Source organism: Macaca fascicularis, chromosome 17 (assembly GCF_037993035.2).
Source record: "Macaca fascicularis isolate 582-1 chromosome 17, T2T-MFA8v1.1".
NCBI lineage: Eukaryota > Metazoa > Chordata > Mammalia > Primates > Cercopithecidae > Macaca > Macaca fascicularis.
In genome coordinates, this window is record NC_088391.1 from 22,728,518 (window position 1) to 22,743,956 (window position 15,439).

General features: G+C 39.0%; 1 protein-coding gene and 1 long non-coding RNA gene across 9 annotated transcripts in view; one reads left to right on the top strand and one right to left on the bottom strand.

Moving 5' to 3' along the window:
- The window catches only part of ENOX1 (ecto-NOX disulfide-thiol exchanger 1), a 494,357-nt gene that overhangs the window by 240,296 nt on the left and 238,622 nt on the right, over nucleotides 1-15,439 (bottom strand). For 6 of the 8 annotated variants that reach the window (XR_012426899.1, XR_012426901.1, XR_012426900.1 and 3 more), the window contains exon 1: nucleotides 1,869-2,058. The exons of the other annotated variants lie outside the window; for them this stretch is intronic. Coding sequence is in view for 3 of the 6 variants with exons in the window: in XM_015439217.4 (XP_015294703.2) it covers nucleotides 1,869-1,926 (58 nt within the window). In the remaining 3 variants the exon portion in view is untranslated. Of the gene's footprint in view, nucleotides 1-1,868; nucleotides 2,059-15,439 lie in introns of those variants that run through there. 8 annotated transcript variants of the gene reach the window in all.
- LOC135968103 (uncharacterized) lies at nucleotides 1,839-13,011 on the top strand. The gene is made up of 4 exons (XR_010582576.1): nucleotides 1,839-1,935; nucleotides 8,298-8,341; nucleotides 11,958-11,971; nucleotides 12,449-13,011. It is a non-coding gene; the product is annotated as an uncharacterized lncRNA (long non-coding RNA).

Below are 15,439 nucleotides of genomic sequence, written 5' to 3' on the forward strand. Positions count from 1 at the left end.
GCCTTAGAGGGCCATGAGAACAGTGGCCTCTGATTAATACCAAAGAAAGAAAACATCCAGAATATTTCTTGAACACCTAGAGCGTTGCCTAGTACACAACAGGAGCTAAAAAATTTGGCAAATTATAGAAAGATGTCTGTTAAATAACCTATTGCAAATGTTCAGAGATATGATTGCCTATTGTAAGCTTCTTCTGGATAAACTGTCTGATTCACGTGTATATCCCAAGGGCCCAGCACAGTGCCTGACATATAGTAGGTTTGATAAATATTTGTTGAACTGAAAAGACTTTGTTGAGAAAAGTATGTCAATGTCACTTTGTGGAGGATATCTACTTTCCCAGGAGTGTGGATGAGCAGGACATCTTAGGATGTCTACACTAAAGGATCAGCTTGGTTGGGCCCCTAAATTTACATGCCAAGGTGTTCTTAAGGCACTATAGTATGGGAGTCTATCAGATGGACATGGACCACAATAGGAGAGGGGTAGGAACCCTGCAAGATAGTCTGTGCCCTGACTTACCTTCCCCCTCTACTGGAATTCTCTGGACCTTTGGGTTTCATCCAGGATGCAGGAGATCTTTTTGACATCTTTTTTAGTCATTCATATGCAAAAGGAGAGATCTGGGTCTGGCCAAGCATCTCCGATGCTGGAAACATACACGAGCATAAAACAGCCAGCTCCTTCTAATGGAGACCTTCATAGCTGCCATAACAGCTGATGGACTGGTGTAAGGCTAGTGGTTTTGAAGTTATATTTTGTATTTATTGTTGAAGCTATCAGAAATGTAGAGAACACTGAGGTCAATCAAGAGTGTATGATTTTCCAAGTATATTAAAATGTGTTTGTGTTCCTTTCATACAAAATATAAAGCATTCATCTTTAAAATGTTCACAGCAATCAATGTCTTTAATTGAGCAGAAAAGCATACACAGATATAGAAATGTTTAGTCCTAGCTGTGGCTCCTGACAATCATCTTCAGAGATAAATTTCTACAATGGATGTTTCAATTAAGACAGTAATATTTATTGAAAGGTAAGCCATAAATGTATACCCACTGGAAACATTATTGAACAGAAGTAATTTATGCTGCGCCTGGTGCACTGCATTTTCCCACTGCTTTGATTTTATCAGCATTTGTCAATTAATCAACATGAACCTTGTAAAACATGTTCTCTTATTAGCTGGAACAGGCAATTGCTTGCAGACTTTGCAGGAGAGGTCATTTAATAATTTGCTAATTGTGCAAAGACAGATTTAAATTAAAAATAAAAAAGGTAAACTCTCATTACCACTGTACCTAAATAAGACTTTGTTTAAGCTTGGCCTTGCCAATTTAAATATCGTCAATGGTTTAATTTTTTAAAAAACTTCAAACGGCAAAGAAAGATTAAGACGAAGATCAACTTAGCTCCAGATTTTTAAAATTTAAGAGCATTTTTGTTTAAACCTTTGCCATTTCAAAGAGTTACTAGCCTTGAGGCTATAAGACAAATCGACTATATTTTATTGGCAGAAAAGTGAAGAGAAAAAAGAAAAAGCAAAAGAAACAGGAAATGGCAGCAGCCCAAAGAGCAATCCAGTGGTAAAGTTCTTTCTTTGCTTTTTTTCCCTTTTTTGCCTCAACTCATTCTTCATTCCTCTAGATGAGATGTCACCTCCCCACTTTTGACTGCTGGTTCATTTTCAGTTCAGTAAGTGAGAAAGAAGCTGAGTCAAGCCCCCTCTTTGGGTAATCCATGCACCAGCACACTCGCCAACTCTCCTGGCAGCCAAGAAAGTACTTTAACTCTGAGCAGCATCACCACCAACAAGCATTCTGCAGCCATCTAAACGGACGCGACTGAGTTTAAAACGGGTAACATACCTTGGAGAGCAATTTCTACACTGGGGTCTGCAGGGCTGAATCGAGAAATCCGCACCATCTTAGAAGTGTCAGTGAAACTTAAAATGAAATGGCATGCCTTAAGGCATTTATAAGAGTAAGAATTTTGCACAGAGTTCACAGAGACAATGTTTGTTGAATGAAGATGGGCCTTGCCAGATACAGTGTAGGCAAAGTGCTTCGCTGCTGAGCTCCTTTTATAAGAGTTGAGAGGCCCAAGTCGCTTTCTGCCTGCTCAAACTGGCTTATCAATCCGTTCCATTCCATTCTGTTCTCAGTTCTAAATAAGTCATTATTTCAGGCACATTTCCCTAAGCAGACGCAAACACTGTTTTCCAGTGTGAGACTCCCTTGGGCAAATTAGGTTTCTTGGAAAAGGGTCAAGGAGTGATCAAACAAAATCCCTCCTAGAAACAAGCGGTTTCAGGGGACACTGTGATTCATGCAGGCTACAAGTCACATTTTATCCACTGCTTGGGCAGTAATGTTCAATCTGACAAGGCCAGTTATGGGGAGCAAAATCCTGCTACCTGCAGTTTCTTTTTAAGGGAATAATAAATGGGTGTATTTCTTATGGAAACAAAACTGATGATCATAAAACAATCAGTGGAAAGTTTCCTTTTCTAATATTTTGAATGAAAAGGTGTTAAACACATTTTAATTTCTTAATAAAACTGTAGTAAAATAACTTTCATAAGGCAAAAGTTCATATCTTCTATTCTCACAGTCTTCCCTAACAAACATGAAATACTTCTAAAATAGATACTTCTTATTGTATTTTTTTTTTGTTTGAGTCACAGAGAGAAAAGTCCCTTTTATGTTCTTTTAACACTTGCTTTTATTAACCTCAGCTTCAGTCAGCTCACTTCCATATATCAAGATACTTTCTACAACCAAAGAGATAACAGGTAAACGCAAATGTAGGAAGGGAAGGGAAGCTGCTTGGTAACATAATAGCTGCGCCCTGGCAGGAGTTATTTCTCTCTAAAGCATATATGCCATATTAAGAGGCCACAGTGAAAGATGAAAGGATGGAATGGCAGGTTTTCACTTGTTTTTGACATTTCAGAATACCGTAAATAAGTTTGTTTCAATTAAAATGGTTCCATTACCTCGGAGGTAATGGAATCATTGTAATAGCAATGGAATCATTTGTAATAGCAAATGAGCAAAAATTGATCATTTGTAATAGCAAGTTTGGAAGTGTTCAAAGCTTGTGCTTAAGGAGTATTATTGGCATTCAATATAGTCATACGATATTAAGCAGATTTACAACCTTCTGTGCGGTTATCCCTGATCATCTTTATTTAAAAGTAAGTTCCGGCTGATGAGGTAGCTTAGTATCCTCATGGATTTTGGCTTGTTGGCCATCCCCAGCCAGAAAATCGGGCTCTGCTGGACACCCTCACACCTCTCCAAATAAACCTTAAATTTGCAAGGTGAAGTGGGGGGTGGCAGATGGCAGGAAGAGTTCAACTAAGAAGCTTACAAGGGCAGTTTTTAAAAAAAATGTACCTGGGGTTTTGGTTTTATTCAGGTACGACGAGGGCAACAGATGAGGTGACTGCCATTGAGAGGACAGTTTGTCACAGTTCCCAAGAAAAGCAGGCATGTCAGACCATACTGGGCCACCAGGGTCAGTAGGAGGCAGAGGAAAGAAGGGGAAAATGTGGGCAAGGGCCTTTATTATGGTTTCCATGGAAAGAACAGGCAAGACAGAGTAAGCAGCTTTAGGACAGCTAATTTGAGTCATTTCAGCAGGCTCTGTGGTATAGGGGGGTTTCCTAGACATGCAGTACCTGGCCCTGGAGTGATTCAGGGCAGGTAAATAGTGTTCTGGATCACAGGAGCCTGATAAAAGGAAGCAGGTAGTGGCATGGACTCAGGATTGGTTGGCTTGAATATCAAAGGCAAGCTCACAGGCAAGACGTTTACTGTCTCTAGGAATCAGCTGACCCTGGAAGGTTGAGCATCCCAAGTCCACAAGGCCCCAAGATGTCAAAGCATTGTAAAATACAGAAATTTTTTAAACAGCAACAACATGATTAATAGAAGCCTGTCTGAAACACTGCTATAAGAAACCTGAAAACAGAGCTTTTCAAACTTCACTGTCCCCAGAGATCACCCGGGTATTTTGTTAAACTGCAGATTCTGACTCATTCAATTAGGTAAAGGTTGAGACTTGCATTTCTCAAACTTCTTGGTGATGTTGGGACCACATTTTGAGTAGTTAGAAGGGAAAATATCACTAAAGGTGTTCTCTCTGGCTCATCTTCTGTCAGGAAAGGGGAAGGATCTTACATACTGAGTCCTACCTTGAACCAGATGCTGCAAGGCATTGAATATATATATTTGGTCTTGTTTTGCTTTAAGGGCAGCCTTTGCTAGTGGGAAAATTATCCCAATTTATAGGTAAGGGAACGCAGGCTGGTTAAGTAACCTGCTCTAGGTCATTTAGTTAAAAGGCAGAAGACATAAATGTTATCTGGCCTAAAAATCCAACTTTCCCCCACCACAATGTAAGTATACATGGCACTGCTCTGATGGAAAATAAAAAGTCTGTTAGTAAAGGCTTCATAAAATATAAAGCCCATAAACTTGAATAGTGGCCCATTTATAACCTGACTTCTGGAAAGAAGAGAAATTAAGAATGCTATTGATTATCCCACAATTAGAAGTAAATGGTGTTTATTAATAAGTTATTATTTTATCACAGCCTTCACAAAACACTTGAAATGGGATTCCCTATAAAACCAGTGTTTTTATTTAAAAAAAGATACATACATGTACATGGTAAGATATATACAAGAAAAAGTTAGTCTTGCTCCTAGTCTCCTACTTCTACTGCTCACAGACAACTACTATGAAGTTTGTATAGCCTTCCAGAACTGTTTCTATGCAAATAATAAATGTTTCTCATATAAATTCATTCATTTGGTTATTCTAGGCACTTGGGGAAAAGCAGTAAATAAAACAGACAAAATCCCTTGTGTACATTATATTCCAGTATGAAGATAGCATCACAAATAAACAAATAAGTTATCAATTATGTCAGATGGGGATAAATGCTAATGGAGAAAAAGGGGAGAGGGGACAAAACGTTTTCAAGTACAAATTCAGTAGTTAAGGAAGGCCTCATTGGAAAGCTGACAGTTGAGTAGAGACCTGAAGGAGGTAATCCTATTCCACACTTACTCTTTCCTTTAACAGTATGTATTAAATGCTTCACCACAGCAGGGCTTACAGATCTTTTTCTTTCTTTCCTTCCTCCTTTCTTTTCTTTCTCTCTCTCTCTCTTTTTAAATTATACTTTAAGTTCTGGGATACATGTGCAGAACGTGTATACACGTGCCATGGTGGTTTGCTGCACCCATCAACCCGTCATCTACATTAGGTATTTCTCCTAATGTTCTCCTCCCCTTGCCCCCCATCCCCGAACAGGCCCCAGTGTGTGATGTTCCCCTCCCTGTGTCCATGTGTTCTAATTGTTGAGCTCCCACTTATGAGTGAGAACATGCAGTGTATGGTTTTCTGTTCTTGTGTTAGTTCACTGAGGATGATAGTTTCTGGCTTCATCCATGTCCCTGCAAAGAACATGAACTTATCCTTTTTTATGGCTGCATAGTATTCCATGGTGCATATGTGCTACATTTCTTTATCCAGTCTATCATTGTATCTATCTATTTATTTTGAGATGGAGTCTCTCTCTGTCACCCAGGATGGAGTGCAGTGGCATGATCTCGGCTCACTGCAACCTCTGTCTCCTGGGTTCAAGCCCTTTTCCTGCCTCAGCCTCCCCGGTAGCTGGGATTACAGGTGCCTACCACCACGCCTGGCTAATTTTTGTATTTTTAGTAGAGATTGGGTTTCCCTATGTTGACCAGGTTGGTCTCAAACTCCTGACCTCAAGTGATCCACCCACCTCATCCTCCCAAAGTGTTGGGATTACAGGCATGAGCCACCACCCTAGCCTACCTTATTCTTTTTAAAGTCTCCATTGCACTCCATTGTTTGCATGTGTCATAATATTGCTGGGCTTTTGTTATTTCCATAGGCGGATGTTTTAGATTAATCCTGTTATAGTCTGTTAGATGATCATTTGAATGGTTATAAAAGAGACTTGGGACTTGTGGTATAAAGCCTGATTAAATAGAAGGAAACCTAAACTAAGCATGGGAAGCTATGATTGAAAGTCCTAGCTGTGCTACGCTTGCTATTATCATTCAGTATTTGTGAACTTCCTTTTTTATTTTCCTGTTCTGGCCTCATGACAGGGTTTCCATTTTCCTGCCATATCTTAGGCTGTGCTGTTGTCCACCAGGCCCAGGGTCATATGTAGGTGATTCTTCAGTTGGAGACCTAAGTGACATCCTTCCCACAGCAACATCAGTGCCAAGCTACCTGTAGCCTTGCAGAGTCCAATAAAAACTTGCAACCTTTCCACATTCCCCACGAAGGAAGTATAAGCAAACTTTTAGGGTGCGGTTTACCCTCTGGGCTCTGTGCATGCTCTCCATGCTTAGGAGGAAAGCACATGAGCTTCCTTAAAACAAAAACAAAAAGCCATACATTCTAGTGATGTTTACTTTTGCAGATAGAGATGTGTAGCACTGGACCATATGACAGAGTGGATTTCACCTTTAATGCAAGATTAATTTATCCAATTGATTAATATCTGAGGCGATCCCTGGAATATGCCAGCACTCTGCCTGGCACTATAGGAGGAACAAATACCAGTGCAATATGGTTCTTGTCCTCTGGTGTTAAAGGCAATACAGCAGGAATGAAAAGAAAGGGGAGAACACTATTATCTGGGGTCCCTCAAAGATCCCTCAGAGAGCTTTTAGAGCCAACATGTAAATAGGTAGGGAAGTGTGCAAGGGATGGAGGTGCTACAAGGGGACCTTGGTAAAGGATAAGTGTATGTGAGTGTGTGTGTGTGTTAGGAATATGTGTGAATGGAAGGTGAACAATAACTGCACTACAAGCAAAGGCCCAGGTAAAGGAAAATACAGGTGTTGTATAGGAAACATGAAGTAGCCCTGCTTAGCTTAACGAATGTGGGGAGTAGGTGTAGATGACAGGAAATGTTGATTGGAGTAAGACTGGCAGAGGGTCCTGAGTCCTACTTTGCTATTAGATAGGAGATAGATAAACGAGTTTTAAAAGATTAAAAAATTACCATCAGCTTCTTCCTCTTTTGTTTTTGCTTTATTTGGTGGGGGTAGGGGAGCATTGTGCATGTTGGTTTTATAATTTCTACTTCTTTTTCCAGTAATTTTTAAAAATCAGCTTAGCATTTGTTAAAGTAATATATGCCCATAGTTTAAAAAGGTGAATAGTAATACAAGGTCTATAATCAAAAAAGAATACTCCCTTCCCCCACTTTGCCTACCACTCCCCCTTCCTGCTTCTCAAGGGAAACTTTTTGTTTTTTTGCTTTTATTATGAAAGATGTTTATTTTCCAGATTATATAGGTAAGACTTTCGCTGCAACCAATTGTTCTTGGTTTGGTTAATCTATAGTCTTGTCCAGCACAGGAAAACTAGCACTGTCCAGCAACTGTAACTAGGAGGTTGAATTTCACCATGGGAGAGGAAACCACTTTGAACTATGCTATCCCTATACTTAAGTACTGTGTGTATACTAATATTTATTATCATTTTTAGAGATTATCTGTCTTACTACTATGCAGAATGAGGAAAATTTAGCACTCTGATACTATCACATGCTCCCAAGTTTTCTTCCCTGATCTTTCCAGTGGGTTAAATAGCAACTTGGGGTTAAACTGATATTCTAGTTTACCTTACTATGACCATATAATATTGTTTACTACCGAGACAAGTAGTAAAAGAGTATGTGTTCGATGTTGTTCAACATCTTATTTTTCCTGGTGTTGTCTTTTATTTTGCTTACCTCTTTTGTGTATCTATCATGAACTGTTCATGAACTATCCAAAATAACTACAGAACTTATATTGAAACCATTTTTTTTTTTTACACAATTAGCCCACTGGTTAGGCTCCTGGATCTCTTTTTCCCTGGAGGAACCTCCCGTCCAGCCCCTCTGGGGTCTAGGGGTTTTCCAGGCCAGATGCCCGCCTGTTGTCCTGGGACTTCTTTTTAACACCATCTTGCGAAATCCCTGTGCCTCTCTCCTGTGTTGGAGCCTCCGTTTCCGGGATCCCATGGTTTCCTCTTTGTTGGTTTACATCCTCATTTTTGTAGAGCACATTCTTTAGTAGCTTCCTGAGAAAAGGTACATGGGAGGTGAATTTGTTGAGACCTTGTGTGTCTGAAAATGTCTTAATGCTACTCTCATACTTGTTTGTGAGTTAAACTTGTAATTGAATTTTAAGTAAAATGTAATTTTCCCTCAAAATTTTTAGGCTGTACTTCATTGTCTTCTAGCTTCCAGTCTTGCAGTCTCAGGCCACTACTATTCTTTTTACCAAGTATGATCTTTTACATGTGACCTGTGTTACTCCTCTGGAATGTTTTGGAATCTTCTCTTTAATCCTGGTATTCTGAAGTCTCAGAGTAAAGAACCCTAATGAGCTAACGAGAATCTTTTCTTACCCATCATTTTGGGCACTTTATAGTGTCTCAAAATCTGGAAAACAGCATTGTTCCATTTTGACAATTCTTCTATTATTCTTTAGTACTTGTCTCTGAACCATTTTTTTCTTGTTTTCTCCTTCTGGCATGCCTATGGTAAAATGTGGAACCTTGTGGATTAATCCACTACATTTCTCACCTCACCCCATCTCCATCTAATATGGTTTGGCTGTGTTCCCATCCAAATCTCATCTTAAATTGTAGCTCCCATAATTTCCATGTGTTGTGGGAGGGACCCAGTGGGAGATACTTGAATCATGGGGGGTGGTTTCCCCCATACTGTTCTCATGGGAGTGAATAAGTCTCATGAGATCTGACAGTTTTATAAGGGGAAAATCCCTTTTGCTTGCTTCTCATTCTCTCTTTGCCTGCCACCATGTAAGATGTGACTTTGTTCTTTCCTTGCTTTCTGCCATGATTATGAGGCCTCCCCAGCCATGTGAAACTGTGAGTCCATTAAACCTCTTTTTTAAATAAATTATTCAATCTTGGGTGTGTCTTTATCAGCAGTGTGAAAACGTTTGGACTATCTACTTTCTAGAAAGTTTCACTTCTATACCTCTGAATCATTTCATATTCTTCTATACGTTTAATTTCCAATACCTCCTTCTTATTTTCTAATTGTTCCTGTTCTACAGAATACTTTTTATTTTATATATACAACAGTGTCTCTCATCTTTCTGAAGTTACTATAGGTTTTTAAAAGCTTTTCATTTGCTTCCTGAAATATCTGTATCTTCTCTGAGCCCCTTTAGCCCCTTTCTCTGTTTTGATCTCTATATTTTATTCTATATTTTATGTCAGTGGATAGCCTCAAATATCGGGTGGCCCTTCATTACTCATTTATATTTAAGAAATATATATATTTATTTCATATATATATATTATATATGAAACAAATAATTCATTTATATTTAAAAACGGTGGGTCCAGTTTCCAAGGGAAACCCTGAGTGTAGACAGGGTGTGCTTTTTCCTTGACTGGCATCCCTCTGAGGTAACAGAGTGGGGAATCTTACCATTTCAACAGGGACTCTGCCAATCAGTCATTTTCTGGACTGAATTTCTGCAGATAAGAATCTCCAAACCCTTGCCTAAGGAGCCAGTCCCTAGCTGTAGGTTCCCTGGGAGCTATGTCAGGGAATAGTCCAGGAGGGTTTCACCTGTTCTTTCGGTGGAGTTTCATCCTCTCTCCTGGGCCTAATCCCTGAGTCCAGAGTATCTCTGATTCAATGTAGCCTAAGACTATCCCTGATGCTTCACACAGGGATGGGGAATTGGTAGTGGCAGTGTGAGCTAGGGAGGGCAGGGCCTACCTACTCCATATACTAGGCTGCTCTGAAGCTCCTGGCAATCGATTCTCCTTTTTCCAGTCTCAAAACTCCAAAGCCTCCGCAGCGACCCGTGCATGAATGTGAAGACTTCGCTCAATGCACCTCAGCTATTCCTCCTCCATCACCGCCGTCTTCCACAAATTGCCTGACATCTCACGTTCAGTAGCCTCTCCTCTGTTTGTTCTGTCTCATTTGCTTTGTGTCCCTGCTTTATGGGTTTTGTTTTGTTTTGTTTTTTGGAGACGGAGCCTCCCTCTGTCACCCAGGCTGGAGTGCAGTGGTCCGATCTCGGCTCACTGCAAGCTCCGCCTCCCAGCTGGAGTAGCTGGGACTACAGGCGTCCGCCACCACACCTGGCTAAGTGTTTTGTATTTTTAGTAGAGACGGGGTTTCACCGTGTTAGCCAGGCTGGTCTTGATCTCCTGAACTTGTGATCCACCCGCCTCGGCCTCCCAAAGTGCTGGGATTACAGGCGTGAGTCACTGCGCCCGGCCGTTTTTATTTATTTATTTATTTTTATTTTTTATTATACTTTAAGTTCTAGGGTATGTGCACAACATGCAGGTTTGTTACATATGTATACATGTGTCATGTTGGTGTGCTGCACCCATTAACTCGTCATTTACATTAGGTATATCTCCTAATGCCATCCCTCCCCCCTCCCCTTGTTTTTTAAAATTCCTTACTAATTTCAGTGAGATTTATTTTTTATTATTTACTAATTTTAGTGAGATTTATTTTTTATTCTTTATTAATTTTAGTGAGAGTAATTTTAGTGAGATTTCTGGAACAGGAATATATGAAAGCATGTGTTCAATCTAATAAAACCAGAAGTTTCTAGTGTTATACATTTTATTTTGTAGTTATATGTACTTATGTATTTTGTTTTGGTCTAGTTTGTTCGTCCAGAGAACTTTATGAGTTACCTGAAATCAACTACTAACCACCTCACAACTACTTTTAAGGAGGGTATTGACAAAATCATTTTACTTCTTTGTTATTTTTTAGGGATTATCAGGCAAAGTCAAGTTGACTTTCCATAAATTTTATCTTTATCCAGATAACAACATTTTGTTATCTTGGCTGCAGAAGTTTGGACAAATAATCAATTTGAGGTAGACGCACATCAGTTTATCAAAAGAAGGAAGGAAGAATACAAGGAGGAGGGAAGAAAGAAAGGAGAAAGGGAGGGAGGGGGGAAGGAGAAAAAGGAAACAGACATAAAACATTTTAAAATAGAACAGCAGGAAGACTGGCCCAACTAAATACCTATACTAAGAAAAGCTATGTACGTTCACTTGGTAAGAGGACAAATTTCAGAAAATCATCTGACTTTAAGATAATTCCAAACAATGATCACTGACTTGGAAGGCAGTTAAGGAATTTATGTCATTGAATGTTAATGGTCAAACTACATTTTATCATTCAACAAAATGTACACAAATGCATATGAAAAGCAGTACAGCCTGCAACAAAACCTATCATATAATAAATTCTCACAATTACATGTCCAGATCAACTTTTAACTATATACTGACCCTTATCGCTCTGAATATATCTACTTTTTGGCTCAAGAATGTATGCATATATGTATGTACCAAGGTATATATGTGTGTATTCCTCCCCTCATCTCCCAAAGAAATTTATGTCTGCTTGCAGGTAATCCTTTTACTTGAATGTATGTTTATTTTCCTGATTATATTTCTTATAAATTTGTCTACCTCAAATTATGTAGTCCTCTATCCTCTGTCATACTCAATTGTGGACCAACAACTTTTTTAAAAAAGTTAACTATGTTGTCAACAACATCACTTCCAATGTAGCCATCATCATATCTTTGAGCTTAACAAGATGCTCAACTTTACAGTCAGACTGACCTTATTTTAAATCCCCCGCCTTCCATTTACTAAATAAACTCCTCAATAGGAAAATTGACATATTCTCTATTTTGCAGGATTTTATGAGAATTAAATCATACAATGCATATAAAGAACCTGGCATATTGTAGCTATCCAATTTAAAAAAAGCTATTCAAATCAGAATATGAGATGATATTGAAACCTTAAGCCCTTTAAAAGTACATCTTTTCCAAGTGACTAGTTTTTCATTTCCATTTTTAGGCATCACATCACTGGTAAGCTGGTCACCTGGAAGCAATGCATCAATTAGCCACTGAAAAGGGGTGTGCAGAGCTCTTATAGAAAATTAAGAAAATCATTATATTGATTATATTGATATATTGATTATATTAAGAAAATCAATATATTGATATCTACTTTTATATAAGTAGGGGAAAGGGATGACTGGACAAAAACAATAAAAGAAAGTATTTGTCCCAAAATCAATCAGTTTCTTGACCCCTTTGGAATTCTATTTGTTTAACTACAAAATTAGGAGACTAGATGAAGTCCCTCCGAGTGTTCATGACAAAGAGTTCTGTGGTTAGATGATTTTGAAACATACCTTGATCATCTCATGCCTCCCCCTCCCCCATTCTTGAAGCTCTGAAACACATATGAGTATATTCAAGGCATCGGTCCCATTTTGTTTTACCTTCCATTATACAAACTTACTTGACTACAGACTCTCCCCCTTTTTTCTTTTGTTTCAGGTAATATTTATTGACATACTTTGGAAAAGACTGGATGAGATTATCTCAACTTCCCACTCTAACATATGTTTCTCTGAGTTTCTACAACTTCAGCTAAATGTTTTAAGGAAGAAAAGGAAAACAGAATATATTATAAATTTTATTGATTGATGCTTTCTCCTACAGCAGCATACAAATTTTAGAATGGGAGAAAAATCTATTATGATTTAATGAAATGAGCTACTTTTTAAGTATAGCTTAATATCTTGTCCCTATGTGGTACCATCAACATTTTAGACAGATGAACACCAAACCATTGACTGAACTGCTGCATAGTGGATTTGATTTGATTATAAAGACAGTTAAATGACCGGGGTACCTCTGGCAATTTTGGCAATCAATAAGTAACATGAATCAACTATGTAGTGGTCAGACTGGCTACCCAGTGATCAATCAAAACAGAAAATAACTGAGATAAGTTAATCCTTAGGTTGCCCATGATATCAGCATAAAACTCAAATGGACATTCATGATGAAAAAATTTTAATGCTATAGTTATACAACAAACTGCTAAAAGTATTTTTGTTAGCAAAACACTTTCATTTTTCTATCAATCCAACAACACTTATTTTTATCTGAAAGGAGGGTACTATGCTAAATGTCACTGGGACTAAAAGGATGTGTAGTAGGAAAAGGGCCAAAGATCCTACCAGAAAGGAGCCATAGGTTAGTTCTGTCAGTAATTTTCCATGTAGCTGTCAATAACGCTTTGGTTTCTCTTTGTAAAAATAACTATCCTCAGCTGGGTGCGGTGGCTCCCACCTATAATCCCAGCACTTTGGGAGGCCGAGACGGGTGGATCACGAAGTCAGGAGTCTGAGGCCAGCCTGACCAACACGGTGAAACCCCATCTCCACTAAGACTACAAAAAAATTAGCTGGGCGTGGTGGCGGCACCTGTGGTCCCAGCTACTCGGGAGGCTGAGGCAGGAGAATCTCTTGAACCCGGAAGGCGGAGCTTGCAGTGAGCCGAGATCGCACCACTGCACTACAGCCTGGGCGACAGAGCGAGACTCCGTCTCAAAGAAACAAAAAATAAAAAACACCCAAAAACAACAACAAGAAAAAGCTATCCTCAAGGGGCTTATTGTTTAGTTAATTATATTTACAAGTTTGGGATTTTTGCTCCATGCCTTCTTATGTTACAAAATTATCCTTAATTTACCTACATAACAGAGATAAAAGTGAATGAATATGTTGATGTTCTTTAATTAATTACATGCCATAATCCCCCTCCTTCATCTTAACTGCAGAAATTCTATGAGAACCTATTGCAATGTTTTCCCTTTTTCTCTTGATATGTCTCTTTCCCCTCAAGGCTGCTAAAGTTTTAAAGTGTTCTATTTTTTTCATTAAAAATTCTATCAGAAACCCCACTTCCTCTCAAGGGGAAATTTATCCAAAACCACCTCTGTGGTATCCAAGTAATAAGTGTTGGTAATAGGATGACCAACTGTCCTGGTTTGCCCAGTAATAAGGAGTTTCCTACTACGTGGATCTTTCTGTGTTAAAAAAATGGGATAGTGGCCTGGCGCGGTGGCTCATGCCTGTTATTCCACACTTTAGGAGGCAGAGGCGGGTGGATCACGAGGTCAGGAGATGGAGACTATCCTGGCTAACACGGTGAAACACTGTCTCTACTAAAAATATGAAAAATTAGCCGGGCGTGGTGGCGGGCGCCTGCAGTCCCAGCTACTCAGGAGGCTGAGGCAGGAGACTGGCGTGAACCCTGAAGGCGGAGCTTGCAGTGAGTGGAGATCACGCCACTGCACTCCAGCCTGGGCGACAGTGTGACTCCATCTCAAAAAAAAAAAAAAAAAAAAAAAAAAAGGGATAACTCTCTACAAACCAAGATAGTAGGTCACCTTGGGTGTTAGCTTCAGAGAAGGATCAGATATGGCACGGAAACCTGCACCAGAGAGCTGCAATTTTCATCCTATTAGAAACACTCTTCTTTCATTGCTAAACAGCTGTATATAACAATCAAACACCAGATGGATATATGAATTTAATGACCTTTAAGTTTCCTTTACACTGGTGGTTCTCAATTCTGGTTTCTTACTAAAATTATCTGGTTAGCTTTTTAAAAAGTGCTCCCTGATTTAACTTATTTGAAGGTGAGTCCTTGTCATGGGCATACATGTTTGAAGTTCCCCAGCCAATTCTCATGTAAGTCAGGGTTACGAAACACTACTTTACACACATGCTGAGATTCAAACTATAGGCCTAGTAAGAGCTGTTTAAAGCAAGGAGAAATCTACTTTGTGATCTCTGACTTGTTAATTATTACATGCAAGTTTCTACTTCAACTTTAAAACAAATGAAAACCCGCAAACTGACTTTACATATTCAACTACATTTATTTATTCACCTAGGATTCAAGATCTATAAGCGTCTCCCTTGTCATGTTTGTATTCTGAACATCAATCACCACCATCTATTGATATATATATTTTTTTCTTACAAGAAACTGTATTAGGCACCGTGGGGTATAACGATTTAAATTACAAGGTCTCTGTCCTCATAGAGTCTATAAGTAGAATATACAAAAGGTGACTACATGATCAAGGCAAATGACCCCACCGCCAACCAATGAGGACGTGGTCATGGCCTGGGATGGTTAGGAAATCTTCATAGAGCAGGTATGATTTTTAAGGGGCTTTGAAGACTGGGTGGAATGTTAATTAGAGAGCCAAAAAAAGAACTACAAAAAGGGACAAAAGCAGTTTGAGAATGGGTAGGGAGGAATCAGTTTACCAAAGTTAAGTATGTATACAAATAATACAGTTCGCATTCTGAGCCATACAAACTGTATCTAAGGATGCACAGAACGTTGTATGAGGCCAACTGCTGAGCAAGGGAATGTGATTAGCCCAATCACTTTTTTTGGTGCTAATCACTTAAGACATTGAAAAAGAGGATTAGACTGACGGATGAAACAATTGGTTCTGGA